We start from the raw sequence: 19,006 nt of genomic DNA on the forward strand, positions 1-19,006 counted from the left end.
TAATCAAATATATTATATTTACGTCACCTTGTTTTTCTCAATTAAAACACTGTTTAAATGAAACATTATACCTACCTTCATTAGTCGTTTCTGTTCCTTTGTGAAATTATTGACAGTCTGAGAGGCAGTCATCAAATCCGAGGCACAAAAAGAGTAAAATGGGTCAGTTTGATGAAGCAACGAGAGGGATAGGTTAGTGTCCATTTTGCCAATGCATAAGAAGTGAAGAGATGCAACCAACGATAAGAAGTGAATGTGTACCCAAGGTCCTAGAGGGGCCACTGATGGAGGGGCGGGTTTACCTTTGGTCCAACCCTCCAAACAGATCCCTCTGGTCAAGAAGGTGTGTGGATTTGGACCACTCAAGAAAGACAAAGGATTATCACATCAAATATCTGTTACAACACACTCAGTGCAGAATGCAATACATAGTTATATTGTAGTCATAGGTGCTTTATAAAGCACTAAAAACCAGGTCTGTTTATGCATGAGCTTTTGGTTTCAATGACCACAAGAAAGCCTTTCCAGGATCCTGAGCCACAGGCACAGTGTAGTGGAGGAAATGGAGCAACAGGAGTGTGGAATTAGAACTATTTTTGATTCCTGTCCAATAAGTACTGTATTTACACTGCAGTCCATCGTCTGTGACATCATAAGCTAGACTTTTCTAAATAAATGGAAGGAGGCTGGCACATTACTAAGATCAGATTTAATAGCATCACCACCGTCCTGAGGAGATCAACAGTGGAGGAGAGAGTAAGAGAAAACTAACTGGCAATAATGGACAGTGGGTACTCTGTGCTGCTTGGCTCCTTACTCCTTTGTATCATCACTCAGGTGAGGGCTGGCAACGTTGATGTTCTATTCTTTAGGCCTATCAATTATTTTTGGCCTATCACTATTCTGAAACCTTTTAATAATTTCTGTATCGGAAATGATTGAATGTTTCTTTATCAGTATGATTGTATGTATGTATTATAATCTGGCAGTGCCAGATCAATATACAGTCCTCTATTGTCCTGCTATGATGGGAGTTGTTTGCAGAGTAAAATGGCATACCGTTGTCAGAGCTATAACTCAGACATTCTGTGACTTGACTGGTTGTTTGTACAAGACTACTAGGGTTGAGCGGTGCTGGTTAATTTCATAATATAATTCATAGTAAGTGCCTGGAGCTTATGGGTCTGACTGTCTGACATTTGCTGGCTTCTGTGAACATGCCTACAGTTGGTGTATTGATAATTCTACTGTTTGGACACATTAACATAAACACATCATACTGTACTGTGGAATATGAGTGACACAACATAATTTGGAAATGACCATCAGTGGGTCGGTGGACTTTGTTTTATTCCACCTTAACTCTCTCTGTCAGATATTTGTCATAGAAGCTAAGTCAACATACGAAAATGTGTTTCGGTCAAATGTCACTTTGACCTTTGACCTTTAGATCATTCTGTCATATTGAAAATGAGTGATATTCCCCTTTAAGCAGTACGAATATAAAACATCCGACTGTTTATCACATGATTCCAGAGATGATGTCTAGCAATCTCTGAGTAGTAGCAAAAGGTGTGTTTTGAGGGAAATTCAAAAAACAAACAAAAAAGTGTATGACCTAAGAGTTATAGGCCAAATTGTAAAGTGAGTGTCTTCTTAAATGATATCATGCACAACATTTGCAAGATGTTTGGCACTGATCAATCACTCAAGCAGTGTGTGAGATAGCTCCGGACAGACATCTGAGATAATCGTCTGAGATAATAATAACACTTAACCGTGGTAATTACCTGCAAACATTAGATGTACAGTTAACAATAAAGGGAACCGATCGGACATGCGGGCGGACATGCGCTGCTCCCATGCTTGCGGTTATGGTTAGGTTAGGGTTTGAGGTAGATTGTCGTTCTAATGACAGTCAGACCAATAGTATGTTGGAACTAAAGCCTGTACCCAATTTGCTACAGATGAAGAAAAAGCAGTTTGCTGTGATCAAGATAATTAACTTCCTGTTCTTTATGGACTTTTCATGATTCATATCTAACTTCCTGTTTTCAGACACTTAAAGGACAACTTTAGTTTTTTTCAACCAAGGTTCATGTTTTAGGTTGTTATTAGAGAAACTAAAAGGTGAGTGTTCATTTTCTTTCATTTGCTGCTTTCTTTAGTTTTAGGGATTTTAGCAGTTTTTGACAGGGGGGCGGGGGCATTCGAGCATGGGGCTAAATATGTATTTTTTTTACAAAATATTATGGCGATTCATTTTTTTATTATTTACTATAGTCCTAATAAACCCCAAGAAATTACATCTGGCCACAAAAGATCACAGGATCTACTGAATGTGACAAACTGACATATTGAGCCTATACACACAGTATAAGCCTTTCCCAAGTAGGCTACCTTCACATTCAGTAGATCCTGTGATCTGCTGTGGCCAGATTTAATTTCCTGGGGTTTATTAGGACTATAGTAAATAATACAAAAATAAATCACCATAAAATGTTGTAAAAAAATACATATTTAGCCCCATGCTCGAATGCCCCCGCCCCCCTGTCAAAAAGAGCTAAAATCCCCAAAACGAAAGAAAGCAGCAAATGAAAGAAAAATAACACTCACCTTTTAGTTTCTCTAATAACAACCTAAAACATGAACCTTGGTTGAGAAAAAACTAACGTTGTCCTTTAATATCTGAAGCAAAAGCAAGAGAAATAGTGTGTCATACAGACTGTCTATAGCGATGCAAAAATATTTTTATGGCTGAAAATACACACTATAGCCTACATAACTATACGCTACACACAACAAGTTCTTATTGGCAAACATCTGACCATGTTTCAGGTGTGCTGCCAGTCTTGTGGCTGGCCGTGCCAGTGCCCACAACCTGCCCCTCGCTGCCCTCCCACAGTCCCCCTGGTCCTGGATGGGTGTCACTGCTGCCAGGTGTGTGCTGCACAGGAGGGTGAAGCCTGCACTGATAGGATGCCATGTGACAGCCAGAGAGGGTTGCAGTGTGACTACAGCGCCAGCTATCCCCAAGGTCCAGGAGAATGTGTGGGTGAGGGAAGACATTTATTTCCCATGGAGCTGTCGGTCTGCTTGAACATTTTTCTGTATAAAATAATAATAAAAAAGTTGACCTAACATATAATATCAACTCATGGACACTAATTGAGTGCCAAATTCCATTCTGACCCCTCCACGAAAAGGCCTAGTTGTCCTGACCCCTTATCTATAATTTATACATTATGGATAAATAGTGTGGACTGTTTTTCGTCTGTGGCTTTCAATTAACGAAAGAATAGTTATTCAATGTTATCAAACGTACCTGAATAATTAAGTTAATTACAACATTGTGATGATCATGATCATTATCTATTATCTTTAACCACAAGGTGTCAGTGTCTGTGTCAGTAGTGAAATCCATATAAGGGCACACAGAGACAGGAAGTCAGATCAGATAGAGTTCATGTCAAGGACAAACATTTGTATACCTGTTTGATTGAATAAAGAAGCCTTGGAGTCAAAGTACTTGGTCATCATTGAATCAACAAACAGAACAAACAGTCTCACTCTCATGGTCTCACTCTCACCTCGCCATGGATGTGGCACAGTGGGAATTCTCTATGACTCTCACCCACTTAGGTGAAAACATTTCCTCTCCACTCCCTTTCCTGCGGTCAGGTCAGAATGCACTGGGTTGTGAACTGAACGGAATGAGGCTTGAGGAGGGCCAGACATTCCAGCCTTCATGTGCCCATCTGTGCCACTGCCTGGGTGGCGGAGTGACCTGTGTGCCCCTGTGCACCGATGACCTACAGATGCCGCCTGCCAAGTTCTGCCCCAAGCCCCACCTTGTGCGCTTGTCAGGACAATGCTGTAAGGAGTGGATCTGCGATGGCTTGGACAACAGTATCTACCCAGACCCTTTGGGAGGTAAATGTGTAAATGTGTATCAGGTATAATGGCAAGAAACGTGTGATTGATTGACTGAAAACCTTATTAACAGTTTGTAGAATGGGTACAGTTCATTGAAAGTACAGGTTAATACAAAATATGCTGAGAGGATGAAATTCATCAAAACATTTAAAGACAGAAATCATCATATACACGGTTAGAAAAAAAGAGAACGTTTACATCTCAGTATAGAAATAAAGAGGGGGGAGGGGAGCTTTAACTAAACTTAATTTTACAGGGGCCAGTTTCCATATGATGATGATGTTACCACTGTTTACAATTTACATGATAGGAGCCAGTAGGGAGTGTTAAAATGTAAAATATGAGTGCCTTGAATAGATTTACTGCATGTTTTACAAACAGGATATTACATATACTGTAAAGAAACAAACCCCATCCCTCTTTAAACAGAAAAACACTGGCGCTCCAGTTTTTCACCAAGGTGCTGACCTTAACTTTGACCTTTCAAGTTCACCAAACGTCAAAGATTTTGTTTCCAAATGAACCACCATATGACTTCAATGTTCAGCTTAATGCATATAGGCTGGATTTATACGTAGTTGGTCACACACCAAAAATACAAATAACATACATGATGGGCAACCATATAACTAAGGATGTCATATTAGGCTGACAGCTAACATTTTTGTCTTTTCCAGTGGAGAGGCCAGCCGAAAGAGTGTCACGTCAAAACCATGGGGGTGGACTGTCCAGCCAGTCCCTGAGCATCATATCCAATTGTAATGAGCAGACCACAGACTGGAGCCCCTGCTCCCACAGCTGTGGGCCAGGTGTCTCCACCCGCAACTCAAACAAGAACTGGGCCTGCCGACTGAAGACTGAAACCAGGCTGTGCCAGGTCAGGCCATGCCAAGTCCTGTCCCAGGTGGCCCGCAGGCAGCAACCGGTCAGTCAGTGGGCAGATGAGTCTGAACCTTGAATCTTATAGGTGTACAACTGCGTCTCACCGAAAACGCCATTCAAATGAAAAACATATGACTAAGTATAAATTAGTCGTTAGTGACTGATTATACCGTTAGTGAAACATTGATTATAAGGCACTTAAAGGCAGACAGGGGTTTTATATGGTACCATGGTACCTTTATGATGCTATTAATCAAGGATCTGTAAAGCAAGGCATTAGGCATTAGTCACAAACCTGAAATTATTCTTTTTTTTTAATGCATCACAGGGATCAGGCACGTGTGAAAGCAGCTACAAATCGTCCATCTCCGTTCGCCTGGAGCATCAGGGCTGCTGGAGTACACAAGCCTTCCGTCCCAGGTTCTGTGTCCTGGCTTGTCCCAAGGGCCACTGCTGCAGGCCTTACCACACTCGGACAGTGCGTGTGGTGTTCCACTGTCCCCAAAGCAGGCTCACCCACCACCAGGTCATGATGATTGAGTCCTGCTCCTGTAGCAGCTACAACTGTCCCCAGAAACAAGTGATCTGGAGGTCCTCATCCTGGTTGTAAAATGGACGTCCAGGTTGAAGACACACGCATTAGGGCAGGTTCTGTCAGCCATGCAGGAAAAATGTGTGTGTGTGTGCGCGTGTGTGTGTGTGTGTGTGTGTGTGTGTGTGTGTGTGTGTGTGTGTGTGTGTGTGTGTGTGTGTGTGTGTGTGTGTGTGTGTGTGTGTGTGAGGGAGAGAAAGCTGTTAATATTATATTGCTGTCAAGGTCTTGGCTCTCTTTGCATTTTGTAATACAATACTGAAGCAGAAAATGACAACAATTAAATAGCAATACATAATTCGTATTACATGCCTAGTGTTTGTGTTGTGCATTTATTCATTTATTTTAGCATATACTCTAAACATGTTCACTACAATATAGTATGGAAATAATAAAGTAAAATGGAAAAATTGGAAATGTTGCCTGCATTTTCACAATTGCTTATTGCACATTATTTTACCGGAATTAGTAAGTGGTCGGGTAAACCTTTGGTTTCCTATTCAGGATGTTATTTCTTTCTGATAAGGAACCACACGCATAGAGAGAGAGAGAGAGAGAGAGAGAGAGAGAGAGAGAGAGAGAGAGAGAGAGAGAGAGAGAGAGAGAGAGAGAGAGAGAGAGAGAGAGAGAGAGAGAAAGCTCATACTTGGGTATGTGCGCGCCTACACACACGTTTGTTGTTTTCTGTCACGTTCAGTGTAGGCAGCAACTTCAGTCTGACTCTGGACTCTGGACTGACGATTTAAAACGGAAGAAAATGTTAGAGAACGGAAGCCTATCGAACGTGACTGCATGTGAAGAGATTAATCGGACCTTTACGCACGCGTTTTTACCCGCGGTGTTTGTGGTTGTTTTCCTTGTCGGAACGATTTCCAATATCTGGGGGCTGAAATGTGTGTGTCAAAGATGGGAAAAGATGGGAAACATCAACATTTTCATGCTCAACCTCGGAATAGCAGACTTGCTGTACCTTTTCACGTTGCCGTTTTTGGTCTCCTATTACGCACTGGACCAAAAATGGATCTTTGGAGTAACATTCTGCAAAGTCACCAGGTTTTGCTTTAACCTCAATCTCTACGGCAGTATTGGTTTCCTGACCTGCATCAGCATCTACAGGTACCTGGGCATCGTTCACCCAATGACAACGAGGGGGAGAATCAGCAGTCTCCACTCTATGGCAATAAGTGCCCTTGTCTGGTTCTTAGTATTCATCCAGATACTTCCAGATATGTTTTTTGACAAGGCTCCAAAAAATGCTCCAGCTGCATGCTTCGATACTACAGTAGACCAGCAGATCAAGCACTACCTGCCATACAGCGTTGGATGGTCAATAACTGGATTTGTCATCCCATTGCTGATTATTTTAGCTTGCTATGGGCATATTATACTAGCCCTTGCTACACAGGACAAATACAACACATCTGACAATAACGCTGATATGAAACAACGGTGTTTAAAGCTTGCTGTTATTTTGACAGTATTGTTCTCCATTTGCTTTATTCCTTATCACCTATTCAGAAATCTAAATCTAAAGACGAGGATTATGAAACTCGATGGGAAGTGCAATGACACTTTTTATGACATCTACATTGCTCATCAGATTGGACGCGGTCTGGCAAGTCTAAACAGCGCAATTAATCCGTTGATTTATTTAGTAGGAAATGATGATTGCCTCATGCGCTTTCAGAGGGCCAGCAAACAAGCCAGGCGATCTATTGCTGGATGGACAAGCGCAGTCATGTACCGCAAAGCAATGGAGGCCGAACTTTCACCTGGCATTCACACCACCTTGAATACTGAACTGGTCTTCTAGCTCTAGCAGCCTGGCCTCGGAGACCATAGGCGTTTTGTTTTCCTTTGAAAACAAAACGCCTGCAGCCTAACATTTGCGTCATCTTCAAGGTTTGTTTATTGGCTGGCTTTTTCCATGGAAGGAAACATACCAGCCAGGACTTTGTTCTGATGATCTTTTGCAGTTCATGTCCATATTAGTTCAACAATCCATGTGCAACCCAGATTCAGCAGTCGGCACAAACAAGGGACTAAATTCATTGCGCTCCTATGCCAATAAAATGTGGAACGCCCTACCAACAGTCATTAAGACATGCGAATCCCTTGACTCCTTCAAAACCGCCCTCAAAGGGCACATACGGACGACTGCAATTTGAAATTGGCCCCCGTAAAATCTGAATCCCCCACCCACCCCTTTTTCCCCTCACTGTTTCTTTCCCCTTTTTACCTCCCCTATGATGATTTCCTGTTTTAACTATATAGTATTTGTACGTCTCTAATTGTTTTGATGAATTGAAAATGGTATAATTGTTTTTAGTTTTTTCCTTTTGTTTTTTCCTTTGTGACTCTCATAACATCTACACTGAGTATTTATGAGCCGAAATGCAGTGCAGTTTCTGTTGCTTATTATAAATAAAGTGTATGTGTATGACTGTAGTGTATAGACTGTACAGATTAATGGTGATATTGACCAATTTAATGGACCAATTTAATATCACCACCCAAAAATAGCAGATTTATAAGCTCACAACATGTTGTGAGCTGAGATCAGCTTAGTTTGTGTTTTTGAAACCAGTTGAATAGCCTACAGGACATACATGGTTAGATAATAGTAACATTTCTAACTTTGATATACTATGAGCCCTAAGAAATATGACTCAACTATTTAACAATACATATAAGTGGGCACACTATATTGTGTTTAGCCTCCATTTATTATATTATATTAAAAAGTCTCTATTATATTAAAAAGTCCTCAAAAATAATTAAATCAATCAAGGTAGTCTTTACTTCTTAGTTTTTTCTGTTTCTGTGTTTCAGACAAGGCAGGCTAGTCTGGACTGGAGTAAGTTAACTCATCTGCAACAGCAGAGCATGACCTGGTGTTTGACCTCATGGATATGCTTGTGCATGCATGCACAAAGTAGAGGAAGTAGAGGATAATCATACAGTCAAAACCTGAATATTGCATGGCCATGAAAGCTGATTCAACCCATGTGACTCATTTTCACTACATCCATAATATCTGCATGTCATTTTGACATTGTGCTTCACACAGCTGGATTGCAGAAACAAGCGAATACCGAATTCCACTTAAAAACAAAAACATGTAGAAACATGTCCCATGTAACATGAAATGGAGGAGTATCTGACAGAGGCATTCTTTGACATAAGCAGTTGAGACAAATAACTATCGAAGTCCATATTTTCTTCATCGATGATGTCACTGGTGGACGGGTTTCTGAAATGCCCACAGCCCTCCTATGAGTTACAAACTGAGTAGAAATAAATCTGTGCTATTTTATCATGATCATTAGTGAGGACCAATTATATGAAGAAAGTTTGAAAAGTGGTGAAGTGCTCCTTTAAGGGGGAGTTTTGAGAGAGAGCAGGGGGAAAACACAGCAAACGTCTGTCCGGTCAGGAATCAAGCCAGGGACACGCTGAAGAAGGCATTTTGCGCCCATGTGGTATGAGGCCCTAACCATTATTTGGCTATTGGGTCACCCGCTGTATTTTATAATTGGATTTTCTTTCATTTCATTAGATATTGGTTGCTACATTTAGAATAGCCTAAAAATGAATATTCAGAATTGAAAGCTATGTCCTTTATTTGACATTTCTGTCCCTTCTGCCAACTTCACACACATTTGACAGAATTCCCCTGAAGGCCAACACCACCTTCTGATTTCCTCAGCTTCTTAGGAAAGACGGAATTTGTAGGAAAGCATGTTTAGATTCAAGAATAAATAAAACAATGATTGACTGTATTGATTCAATGCCCAATTGGTGTCTGTGTGTGAATTGGAACCACAGCAATGGCAGCAAACCACATCATTTGTGGTCTTGGTGACAGGTGCATAGGAAAATAAACCTTGGGCTCGATGCTAAAGAAAAAAACAAACGAAAAAAAAAACAGAATCCACACCTGTACTTGCATAACAACCTTTTCAGCCACAAGACCACCATCTGTTGTTCTGTTGTTATGTACTTCTTTGCCCTATTAACCTGTTTCCAGTGCCCCATATGCCTAAACAAGCACAAATGAAAATGGCACATCTACAAGCTCACACTGTCTCACAGGGACACATTGTGAGGTTGTACATATGTTATTAAAAATAATATTGAGAATAAATTGAAATGTTTAGGTTTTTTTTAACAACACAAATCTGGCTCCAACGAACTGCAGAGGCATCTATTTATTTTAATATCTATTGTCACGAAGATGCAAGATGCAGCTTAGAGCAGGAATCACTTCCTCGTTTTTAAACAGCTGGTGGATGGAAATGAAGCTCACACACGGCTGCAATTTGCAGCGTCGGCCAGAAAACGCTTTGCCGACGCTGCAAGTTGCAGCTGCACGCAAGCTTCATTTCCATCCACCAGCTGTTTAAAACGCTGTAGTGATGCCTGCTCTATAATTAAGCTGCATCTTCGTGACTCTACTGTGTGGGAGCACTGACAAGGAGCCCCAGTACATTCCCGCCGAAACAGGTGGATAAGTAGAAATTTCCAACGAGCCATTAAATAGATGCAGGTGTAGTGGATCAGTGGTTGCGACATTCAAAATCCTAGCCGGGTTGTGCTTACAACCACGCCCCGCTTCTGTGGCCAACACGAAAGTGCCTCTTGCCTCTCGCCTACAACAACTGCGTACTAGACCTAAATATATAACACCGCGACGGAGGCCCGCCGTCTCAAGCGAACTTGAGCCACGTGAGACACCACCGAGCGAGCTAAAGCCCCCCAGGGGCCAGTGAGGCGCTCCAACGTTGAAGGGGACCGTACCCAAGTTCCCTCAGCCCTATGTTCCCTCAGCCCTATGTTCCCTCAGACCTATTTCCCCTCAGCCCTATGTTCCCTCAGCCCTGTTCCCTCATTCCAAAACAAACAGGGGGGAGGGGGGGGGGGCTGTAAGGCATCAATTATACTATAATGCTACCCATACAGTAGTTCACCCTGCAGCAATCTACTTTGTTATAGCAAATGCTCCACAACAACAGAGTGAAACAGTGAACAGTGAAACATTCCTTAAACAGTACTTAATTATCTGTTTTGAATCTCAGGTATGTTTCCATTGCATAGTTGTCTCATCAACCTAGAGTACACAGTACACACCTTAATGAACTGACACCAACTATTTAAGCTACGTTGACAAACACAAAACTAGTTTAGCTTGTAGAACATCCTGTCTCCTCATGTCCCCAAGTAACACTGTCCTCTGAAAGGCCATCTGCAATAACCTAATATTAAGTATATTGCACACCCATTCACCTTTGCAGCTAAGTGTCCCTTTCTCGGACTGCAACTGTAGCCTATACTTACTGTATAAGACCCATTTATTGAAATCCCAAACATGGAATATACTTGGACCATGCATTATGCCACATATAATGCCTGTCTCAGGACGGCCACCTGCCAGTATACAGTGGATAACTTCCCAGTCTTTCTGGGTAAGTTGGGTAACTATATAGCTACTTTAACCCTGAAATCCCAATTTTGGGCATGTCATTATAGGCTAAGAAGAAAGGACAATTGCTGATCTACAAGGTCACAACATGCCGTAATGTGTTGTGAGCTTGTAGATCGGCTTTTCCCCAAAAATAAGTTTTGATAAATGACTTATGACACGTCAAGAGTCAATTAGTACTATAGGCTATACGTTTGTGTTCTGGTAATATCATTGATCACTTGTTTTGCATGTCCGTGCAAAAATAAAATATTAATGGAAATCACATTCACAAGCTGGCAAAGTCATTTCCCCGGGTGCAGATAGCTGCTGTATTATCATGGTTATTGGTGGTGGCGGCAATATTAATAATTTTAGTCTGGATATATCAAATCCCATATTGAGGATCACACAAGAATAGCATCACTTTATGGACAAAATAACACCCAAAAGGGTTCATAATTTCAGTCTGCTTGAGGTGTAATGCAGCTTTAAACAAAATAGCAGACAGTGGCACTGGTACATATCTGAACTCATCTTCTCACAGTGCGTGTCAACCACATAGCCGACACTTCTCAGCTTCAATTATGTTTTTCACACCAATAATTGCATAGAAGCATCATGGTTTTGTTATGCGTACACACCCATGGCACTGTGCCAAGAGAACTCACAAATCAAACACACGTACAGTACACACAGTCAAGTTGTCTACAGTCTACCGATGTTAACCATCTCAAACCCACACCCTTAAAACCCTTTTACTGCTGCCATTTATTGAGAAATTAGGACCTAATTCATGCCAGCATTTTTTTAATTTGAGCTCTTATTTTGAAAAGCCACATTTTGCCTCAACCGGAAGTGAGCTTATCCCTGCCAGCTTTACGTTGCCAAGACAACCTTTGTTTACATGATCGAAAAATGCCGGTACATTTTTGCACTCCACAACGTCGGCTCGTGCTGTCAAAGAAACGCTGTTTTGACCAAAAATGCCATCTGGGACAAGGAATAGGAGATACAGGCGATTGAAAGAAACGGATAGAATGGATTCTTATGGCGACGGTGAATTAATATGAACGATCCAGTGCAGTGCTAACAACAGTGCTAGCTAACCGGCTAACGTGAGTAGCATTATGGCTTGATCAATCATATGCACTAATAAAGGGCAATTGCCGAAGGGCTTCGGCAATGGCAGCAAGCGTTAATATCAAATTAATGCTTCAATTGCCGAAGGGCTTCGGCAATGGCAGGAAGACGGTTAACCTCCCACGGGGAAGCACACCTAAACCTAACCTAAGAGTCTGTTTAATTATTTAATAATTTAGTTTTATGAAGGTTTACATTTTATACTGTGAATTAATTGCACTAGCAAAGTGTAACATGCAGTGAGGACGGAACGTTTGTTCTACCCCATTGGTTCTCTGGGGTCCTAATATAAGGAGTCTTCTACCCCATTGGTTCTCTGGGGTCCTAATATAAGGAGTGTTCTACCCCATTGGTTCTCTGGGGTCCTAATGGAGTGCCGTAACAGAGGCTTGTCATGTCAGCTGTCACTCAACTCAATGAAGGCGTGTTTTGGGCTGTAAAACAATCTGCCCATTTTGACCTATTTAGTTTTTCTTGCAAATATTTGATGCTGCTGCTTTAGATTCTACCAGCATATAAACACAGCAGAGGCCCTTCCAGGGACCACTGGGTGCCACAGGCACACAGTTTCATTCGACTATGAATGGGCCTTTTGCGCCATGACACAGTACGTGCCCTCTTGCCCTTGTATGCTCCAAAGGCTAACTGAGCTGACAGTCCTGGTCCACCTAAATGCTCCGGGGTATGCCCTATGCCCTAGGTACCAGGGTCAACTCACATAAGTTACCCGAACCTAAAAGTCTATGTACGTGACCTGCCTCGTCTAGAGGCGACACCCAGGACTACGTGAGTCATAGCAAGCTCTGCCACGTCCAGGTTATAGAATATTGAAAAAAGTTGACGGAGATGACCAACTTGCAACCGTACACACGATATGGTTCAAGAGTTATAAGCCAAAACGTAAAGTGGGCTGTTATAGCGCCACCATGAGGCCGACCGATTTATTTATTAATTATTATGAACCTATTATTATGATGAGACGAGACAAGCTGTCAGCCAATTTCATTGGGAAATAAAATGCTGTCTGTATTACACTATACACTATTATACTTATTACACTATCACACTATTATACTTATTACACTATTACATTTATTACACTTGCACTTATCGGATTGAGGGAACATAGGGCTGAGGGAACATAGAGTCTGTTTTGGAATGGGGTAACATAGGGCTGAGGGAACATAGGGCTGAGGGAACATAGGGTCTGTTTTGGAATGGGGTAACATAGGGCTGAGGGAACATAGGGCTGAGGGAACATAGGGTCTGTTTTGGAATGGGACAACATAGGGCTGAGGGAACATAGGGCTGAGGGAACATAGGGTCTGTTTTGGAATGGGGGAACATAGGGCTGAGGGAACATAGGGCTGAGGGAACATAGGGTCTGTTTTGGAAAAACAGACCCTATGTTCCCTCAGCCCTATGTTCCCTCAATCCGATAAGTGCAAGTGTAATAAATGTAATAGTGTAATAAGTATAATAGTGTGATAGTGTAATAAGTATAATAGTGTAAAATATTTATTTAAAGACGGTTACGCCGCGGACAAAGCCAACTCGGAGCATGACAAATCATGACAATAATTACAATGTTTTGGGCCGATTAAATAAAAACAAAACAAATAGTGTTGTATCCTGCCTTTATTTTCTTCTTTCAAATTATTTGATCGGCACAAAATATTGTGTTTGTTGTCATGATTTGTCACGATCCGAGTTGGCTTTGTCCGCGGCGTAACCGTCTTTATATAAATACTTTTTGAAAAGCCTATGGAGAAAATGAATGGAGAATCATTTCCTGGGCCACTCGTCATTCTGAAAGGGGGCGACGCTCTATAGGACGAGAATAGTAAATAATGTTCTGGCCCCGACTGCCACTCAAAGTGGCTACTGGCCAATCACAGCGCGTCCTTCCACAACCCAGATAGGTTTTCGGAGCACGCGTAGTGCATAGGGGTGATAGTGAATGGGGAGTAGCTAATGAGTGAAGGCAGGTGATAGGGAAGCGAGTAGCCGTGATGTGCAGAGGATGGTCTCTACTGCTGAACTTGTTGTTGAACACAACTTCATAGGCTACAAGGAATTCTACAGCATAAGAGAAAATGAAAGCCTGCCAGGTCGTTCTTCATGTGAAACACTTAATTGTTTCAGTGACAAGTTCCTGAGAACTGAAACAATACCTTAAGCTTGACTCTGATAGACGTGCCAAACTATTCACAGCTTGGGAGTTGTACTGCTTCAACATGGCATGCTTTTCCTGGGAAAGACCTGTCATCTGTACGAACAACGGCAGAGAAAACCCCCACCCAGCTCAATTCTTATAAATGATAACAATGAGACAGGATGTTATGGCGGATCAAAGTCCTCTCAGCTGATCAATCTAGATTTCAAATGAACCCGGGTCATATCCTGAGCTGTGTGGCTCTTACACTATTATCAATCTGTCCTGCAATTGACAACAGGATATCCAGACTCATTAGGAGGAATGAGGTATTAAATCTGCAGCAAGGCTTCCTCTCTGGTACAGCACTGCATGAAAACTTGCACAACAATCTTTTGCATAAACAGCGCACACTAGTCTAACCCAACATAGACAATATCCTGACTTGCGTCACAGTACAGGCTACTATCACACACTCTGACAGTGAAGAGGAAGCAGGTACATCATCATTGTCATCGTCATCATTGGTTATCGTTACCACATCCTTTTAGTGAAGAGGAAGCAGCTACGTCTTGGTGATTTGTAATTCTTCATGCACATGACATGGTGCTGACACCAGCCCTGATACATGACTGCCATGGCTAGTGTTAAGCCAAACTGTGTGAATCACGCAAGTATCCAAATAATAAAGACTAGGACTAACAACCATTGTTAGATGGTCCAGAACTTTCATCTAGGCAACTTCATCATGAGGATACTTCATCTACAGGCTTTATTTTTCCATCTTTTATTCTTTTTGCACAATACAAATTTGTTTTGTGCTGTACTTGCATCAATGAAGATATTTTCACATCCTCTCTTGCTGAACATCATTTACCTTCTGATGGCATCATAACCTGGCTAGACATTGCATAATGACCAACTTTCACACCATTGTGCAATTTTCCACCCATCCAAATCTCTGACATTACATAGCTTAATTGAATTGCACGCAAGCCACTTTCAACCCAAATGGTTGCCATCTTGAACACAGGCAACATTTCAATTACGGTACATTTCTGTATTTGTTTCCATTCAACATCCAGTCTCCAATATATTAATCCAACATGAGGGTCATGTTGATGGAAATCACCCTTGGGCTGCACTCACACATAAGAGACAGGTGTCTGCTGCTTGTCACCTGTCTCCTCTGTGTCGGATAGCTCAAAACTCATTTTCAATGAGAGTCACGTGGTTTTGACGAGACAACCTTGTTCAATGGGGGGAGGGGGGCAGAACACAGCCATCGAACAACGTTGTCTCGTCAAAACCATGTGACTCCCATTGAAAATGAATTGCGAGCTGTCCGACACACAAAGGAGACAGGCGGCAAGCAGCAGACACCTGTCCCTTATGTGTGCTATGACTATATACAATGCAATTGTAGACGGCACTATAATTGCATTGTATATAGTCATAGCATGCCATAGTACATATGTATAGCATAGTAGTATATATATATATAGTTTATATGTATAGTCTCATAATATAGATATTCCACTGTTACTTTCTTAGCTTACGCATGTTTTATGATAAATGCTTTTGTGATGTATTTCCCATGCTTTTGTTCTTGATTATTGTAAATCGCTCTGGATTAAGAGCGTCTGCTAAATGCCTAAATTGTAAATTGTAAATTGTGTGAGAGCAGCCTTGGAAAGAAGCTGTTCAGGTGGGGGGGTCCTTGTTCTGATGACACAAGGTTCCAGAACAGGTTCTGGGTGAGTGAGTTCACACAGCAATCTTTCCTACATGCTTCCTGGGGCCCTGGCATTATACAGGGCATTGATTGACAGCTGCTGTTGACCTGTCAGTCTCTCTGCTGTGCACGCGAATCGTTGCAATCTGGCCTTTGCGAGTGAGGCCACTAAGGCAAACCACATGTGATGGATGAGGAGAGGACAACCTCAATGGTGGCTGGTTCTGTCGAACTTGGTCAGATTCAGTATAGTTACTAACCTCAAGACTTTTGGTGAAAACCAAACAGTTGTTCCATTAATTTACTTTGGAAACACAGATTTGTTTTTCTTCTGGCTGGCATCTCCTTTAGAAATATGGAGAGACAATAATATATCAGTATATTAACCTGTGGGCCGCATTAAGTGAAGGTGGGGGCCACCAGTTGCCCATGCACAGAGAAGCTGAGATTTGACAGTTTGTAGCGGTCGACAGTACTTGCGGCGCTCTGCTTGCGCACTAGTAGGCCTTTTATGGCTTACTAGTGTGCAACAAGCAAGTAGGCACTCGATAGAGTGCAGTTCTAGTTAGTACTATTTTTACTACTATTTCTATTGCTATTTTAATGATATTTATTTCTTGTATAATGTAACGTATAATTATTTCTTAACAATAAAGGATCTTAGACAGGTGCTGATGAGGGGTTGGAAAGCGTTGCGGAGTCCCTCGTTTCATGAGAGATAGGCAAGGTTGCAGCATACGAAGAAATGGCATATAGGAGGTCCGACAGACTGGATAAATATATCCGGAAACGGGGAGGATAAATAATGCATATTGCTGTCAGAGGTCCCATTGTGGTGTGAGCGCAACATCCCTTTTTTCTCTCTTTTCTTTTTCCTTGGATACAGGTAATGTAAATTAATATTACCCAGGTTCAATGCCATTGTCTTAATTTATTTTTCCTTTTTATTTTTTATTGTATTTTATTGTATTGTATTGTATTGTATTGTATTGTATTGTATTATCTTTTCTGTAAAGGTTTGGTAGTGTAATTGTATTGTATTTTATTATTTGTCTAGTTTTGTTTCATTTGTTGTCTTGTTTGTATGGTTCTTTTATGTACATTCTCAGTTATTCCTTTGTGCCTAAACTGAAAAAGCAATACAATTTTGAATCATAAAAAAAACAATAAATGATCTTGATCTTGTTGATTTGACAATTCAAATAGATTACCACTGGGAGGCACTGTTCCATCTTTCTAGTCTGGTCTGGTCTAACGTTAGCTCTGGTCCATAGCCTTCTACTGCTTCTACGATTCTGCCCTGCAGTATAAGGCTATGGGACTTTCGGTTTTAAATCTCAAATCGAAATCAGACCAGCCTCTCCTCTTTAGCGTAAATAAATAGAACGTTTTTGCTACTCACCAAAACAAAGACGGGTTGTGTAAATAGAAAGCCTACTTTCCTTAGTGGACGCACTCTGAGCCCCCCACCACACGTAAACGGTACCTTTTGGCCAGAAAGGGATTTTTTTTCACCGGAGGAGCAAAATCAGCTCCAATATTTCCACTAAAACATGACAGGATATCTGATCAATGACTCTGTAGACTGTCTCTATCATCTTAAATTACTTATTGTCTATCAATTATACACTCGATTTTTTGTTTTTGTCCCATTACTAAGCCAATAATTTGATGACTGGCAGTCTCCTAGTCAGTCACCTACTCTACCGGACACTCGGTCATGAAATTATTAGCTTAGGAATGCGACAAAAACTAAAAATATCTCCATGAATTTAAGGCTTCATGGGGTGTGCAATTGATAGAAAATAAATAAGTAATTTTTTGGGTGAACCTTTAATGTCAATATATGCCTCTGGAGATGATGACATTAAAGGGAACGATGCAAGTTGGGAATGCATGCCTCATCTGTTTATGCACTGCAGACTGCTGTACCCATTGTACGGTAGTTGTAGGCACCGGCCTACTCTGTGCTGATGCATGTCGGGAATGATGTACAGAGACAGAATACACGCCCGTCCTGTTGCAATAGCCTACCTATGTTGTATATCTACTTGTTGAGAGGAGGCTCCGTTGTACCCATAGCTGCACCACTATTGGCACATTAGTGAGAAGAAGACATTGCAACGTTCGGCACGGCGACTCACTCGACGGTGCCTCTCAACGGCTCAAGTCTGCTTCAGACAGGGGGGCAGTCAGACAGATATTTTGTGAAACCACAAGGAAATCGGGATTTCCTGAAAGTTCATATAATGGCCTGTTGTGGCGCTGTCATTGGGCCCAAAAAAACCCATAGCCCCATAGAAGTCCATGTATTTTGGCCCAACTTCACCTAGACTGTATTACATAACATAACATAAAATCCAGTCAGGATAAATCGTTTTTGTGTATATCTATTCAGTGCATTGTAATGCGTTTCCTGGATTGTGGCTATATGCTAAGTAAACACAACTTAAGTAAGCACACAGGTCAATGTATATGATTGTCTGCAGGCTAATGTAATGAAAACAGAGAGTAAAAGGCCAATATGGAATAAATTGAAATATGAAGGGAAACAAGAGACTTGAGACTATATCATAATTGTTCTGCACACTGTGGCTGTGCAGGCTGGTTTTTCTAGAGGGAGGATTCTCTCTGGTGACAAGTGGAGCTGCTTCATTGTGAACCTACCTCTGACCCATCATCTACATGGGAAGACATCACCCTGTCCATCTACAGTTGAGCCGTTCAAGGGGACGGTAGGACTGCAGTTAAGCCAAGAGACCACAACAAGGAGTACTTTATTTTTTGTTCTGAGATCTCAGTATAACATTTGTTGGGTCCAACACTAAATAAGAGACAATTTCAAAGGTTTTAGGGAACCTAAGGTTGATTGAACAATATTTTTGGCGCCTAGTGTACATTCCAGTGCACTCTTTTGATTTCATTGTTTTATTTGTTGTTTTAATTGTTTATTTGTTGATTGTGAAGACTTAATTAGTTGTCTAAAAAAAGAAATATATAAAAGCGAAGTGAACAAAAGAAAAGGAAACTGAACAAACCCCATAAATATAAATATTTGTTTTATTATACTTCCAACCACGGTGTGTGTGTGTGTGTGTGTGT

General features: G+C 41.4%; 2 protein-coding genes across 2 annotated transcripts; both read left to right on the forward strand.

The window, feature by feature from the left end:
- Positions 1-760: 760 nt before the first annotated feature.
- LOC310863047 (CCN family member 5-like) lies at positions 761-5,428 on the forward strand (the record flags this gene model as incomplete). The annotated part of the gene is made up of 5 exons (XM_083771170.1): positions 761-837; positions 2,839-3,055; positions 3,682-3,933; positions 4,614-4,861; positions 5,147-5,428. The coding sequence occupies exons 1-5, from the start codon at positions 781-783 to the stop codon at positions 5,426-5,428; spliced, it is 1,056 nt and encodes a 351-aa protein (XP_083627296.1). The 5' UTR covers positions 761-780.
- Positions 5,429-6,209: 781 nt separating this feature from the next.
- On the forward strand, positions 6,210-7,648 carry LOC310862668 (P2Y purinoceptor 1-like). Its single transcript, XM_083770665.1, has one exon. The coding sequence runs from the start codon at positions 6,327-6,329 to the stop codon at positions 7,221-7,223; it is 897 nt and encodes a 298-aa protein (XP_083626791.1). The 5' UTR covers positions 6,210-6,326; the 3' UTR covers positions 7,224-7,648.
- Positions 7,649-19,006: the final 11,358 nt, after the last annotated feature.

Source organism: Protomyctophum parallelum, assembly GCF_964188405.1.
Source record: "Protomyctophum parallelum genome assembly, chromosome: 8".
Lineage (NCBI taxonomy): Eukaryota > Metazoa > Chordata > Actinopteri > Myctophiformes > Myctophidae > Protomyctophum > Protomyctophum parallelum.

Coding starts and splice junctions, on each gene's coding strand:
- LOC310862668 (XM_083770665.1), top strand. CDS start 6,327: ATGGGAAACATCAACATTTTCATGCTCAACCTCGGAATAGCAGACTTG.